Below are 3,107 nucleotides of genomic sequence, written 5' to 3'. Positions count from 1 at the left end.
AACAGTTCTTATCTACATCCATATATCTACTATATCTACTAAGGTTCCTTTGGCTCCCCGTTTCAGTGTGAGTATGTGGAAATGTTATGTTGAGATTTATATGTGTATATATGCTTGTTAATGTGTAAATGTCTAAAACTGTGAATTGAATGTTTGAGTAAAAGAGACGCAGCTCAGCTGCGGAGCGTGTGTGGAGTTCTGATCCACAGTTGCGTAACTCCGCAAGGGGTACGGTCAGGGACGAACGAAGTGTGACTCCCTGATGATTTGGAACTTGAATTTATATGTTAGCGTTGTAATTGTAAGTTTGAGTTTGATTATCTTAATCATTTTGTGGTGTTGGTATAAGAAAGTCCCTGTATGGTGCATCGCATAAATGTGGGTATTTGAGTCGTGTCTTCTACATCCAGGAAATGAGTGTATGCCCTCATATGTCCTGGAATGTGTGTGGTGTAAACAGAGGTTGCAAATAGATTGTGGAGGGGATATTGAATGCCCCGAGTGTCGGGTTTGGACTCCCTGGGATAAGAGGGGATGGGCTACGTACACAGTTGAGATTGTTTGTGGTTGGAAAGGTAGCTGAAATAGTGAAATTGGTGTGTGGAAAGGAAAATTTAATCCCGGAAATTCAGGACATGTGGGAGGAAGACTGGGAGAAGACTATAAAGAGGTGTAAGAAACGATTTGCATGGAAGCTTATTAAAAGGAGAAGTTATAAAATGGGAAACAATCAAGGGGGAATATTGAGGAAGAGTCCTCTGGGTTGTGTAATTGCCCACTGGAAAGATATTGTTGGGACCGGAGGTACGGAAAATAAAAAGAACCTTATTAAATACTGCAATCAGCGGTGGCCGTTGTATAAGTTAGAAGGTGATGCTAAGTGGCCACTTAATGGGTCAATAGATTATAATACTCTATTACAACTAATGCTGTTTTTAAGGAGAGAAGGAAAATGGGATGAGGTTTCGTATGCAGACATGTTTTTCACCCTCCGAAACCATCCGGAGTGGCAAAGGGACTGTGGAATGGTACCCCCACAGGACCCCATGGTGCTTGCACTTGAGCGAGAGAACAACAAGGAGCTTAGAGGTAAACTGAGGCGGTGCTGTTCGGCATGTAGTATTGGACAAAGATGTACAAAGACAAATAAAATTCATCAGGCACCAGAACAAGATCTAACTGATTTGTTTAAGCCTCGCCCTCGACCACAGGAACAGGATGCAGACTCGGATAGAACTCCGACCCCCCCGGACAGCCCTGTATCTTCCCGTACTAGGAAGAAAACTACCTCAACAGCTTTACAAGCACCTCTCCGAGAGGCGGTGAGGCCGGATGGTGGGACGATGTTAATCAAAGTACCCTTTTCTACTGCTGATCTAGGGGAATGGAAAAAGGTTGCAAAAGATTATAGGAGAGATCCGGTAAGTGTAACTAAGCATGTCCAATTTATTGTAAAACAGCATAACCCTGATTGGAAGGATATACAGCTATTATTGGAATATATGACTGAGACAGAGAAACGGCTGATTTTAAAAACAGCAGGGAATCTTGCTGAAGATCATTATAAGATTACAGGAGGGGACATTAAGGAATATTTCCCTCTCCAAGACCCAAAGTGGGATGTTAATAGATCTGCACATATGGAAAGACTGCAGGGGTATCAGGATTGGATTACAAAAGCAATGGAGAGGGCAATCCCCAAAACTATAAATTGGTCAGCTTTATATGCAGTCAAACAGAGTCCTTCCGAGTCTCCATCCGAATTCCTGGATCGACTGAGGGATGTAATGTGCCGCAGCACACCGCTGGATCCTGGGTCAGAGGTAGGAGTACAACAATTGGTCTCCCTGTTTCTGGGTCAATCTACAGGGGATATAAGGCGCAAACTTCAGAAATTACGCCCTACAGAGGGTAGGAATTTAGAAATATTGTTGGATGAAGCCTGGAGAGTAACAGAGAAGAAGGATATAGGCAAGGGCAAAGGAAATTAATGGCTGTTATCCAGGAAGAAAGAGGAAGAGGGCCTAGACGAGACTTGCCCCGACTGGACAAGGATCAATGTGCTTTGTGTAAGAAATTTGGTCATTGGAAAAAGGAATGCCCAAGGAACAAGAAGGAGGATCAGAGGGCTCAAACAGGAAGAACAGTAGCCCATGTGAAGGGAGATTGACGGGAACCTGGGGAATCTACCCTAGCGGATCCACTGGTTATAATTAAGCTAGGGAAAACACAAGAAGAGGTAGAATTTTTGGTAGATACGAGGGCAACATACTCGGTTCTGAACCAAGCTTTGATGCCCCTGGGAGATGACTATGTCATGGTGAAAGGAGCGACTGGCCAAAGTGAAAAGGCATATTTTTGTAAACCTTTAGAATATAAATTAGGGAAACAATGGGGCATTCACAAATTTTTATATATGCCCAACTCCCCAAAGGCACTTTTGGGAAGGGACTTGTTGGAACGATTGGGAGCAAAAATTGTATTCGAAAAGAGAGAAATTACTCTGGAGGTAAAAGATCAGCAATATATTCAAATATTGAGCCTAGCCTTAACCAGTCTCCCCCTAGAAGGAAGCATTAATGAGGACATCTTAAACCAAGTGTACCCAGGGGTATGGGCTACTGATGCACCTGGAAGAGCGAAAAGTGCTCCACCTGTTGAAGTTAGGATCAAGGAAGGCCAAAAGCCAGTAAGAATTAAACAATATCCCCTAAAGAAGGAAGACAGAGAAGGAATCCGGCCGGTGATAGAAAAATTTTTGCAGTTGGGATTATTAAAAGAGTGTGAGTCTGAATTCAATACCCCTATATTACCTGTTCGGAAGCCCGATGGGTCATATCGGGTGGTCCAAGACTTACGGGCGGTGAATAAGATAACTGAAGATCTTTACCCGGTAGTGGCGAACCCATATACCCTGTTGACCGTATTAACATCTGAATTGACTTGGTTTACTGTTTTAGATTTGAAGGATGCTTTCTTTTGCCTCCCTCTCCATGAAGCCAGCCAAAAATTATTTGCATTTGAATGGGAAAACCCCAAGAGTGGTCGAAAGACCCAGCTCACTTGGACGGTGTTGCCACAAGGATTTAAGAATAGTCCTACCATTT

The 3,107-nt window shown here is 43.3% G+C and overlaps 1 protein-coding gene across 1 annotated transcript; it reads left to right on the top strand.

Moving 5' to 3' along the window:
- The first annotated feature begins 255 nt into the window (after window positions 1-255).
- Window positions 256-1,834, top strand: LOC128136285 (uncharacterized). The gene is made up of 2 exons (XM_052775567.1): window positions 256-1,421; window positions 1,720-1,834. The coding sequence occupies exons 1-2, from the start codon at window positions 636-638 to the stop codon at window positions 1,777-1,779; spliced, it is 846 nt and encodes a 281-aa protein (XP_052631527.1). The 5' UTR covers window positions 256-635; the 3' UTR covers window positions 1,780-1,834.
- The last annotated feature ends 1,273 nt before the right edge of the window (window positions 1,835-3,107 follow it).

The sequence above is a fragment of the Harpia harpyja genome, chromosome W (assembly GCF_026419915.1).
Source record: "Harpia harpyja isolate bHarHar1 chromosome W, bHarHar1 primary haplotype, whole genome shotgun sequence".
Classification (NCBI taxonomy): Eukaryota; Metazoa; Chordata; class Aves; order Accipitriformes; family Accipitridae; genus Harpia; species Harpia harpyja.
The sequence above is the reverse complement of the archived record's forward strand: the minus strand, read 5'-3'. Positions and strand labels throughout refer to the sequence as shown.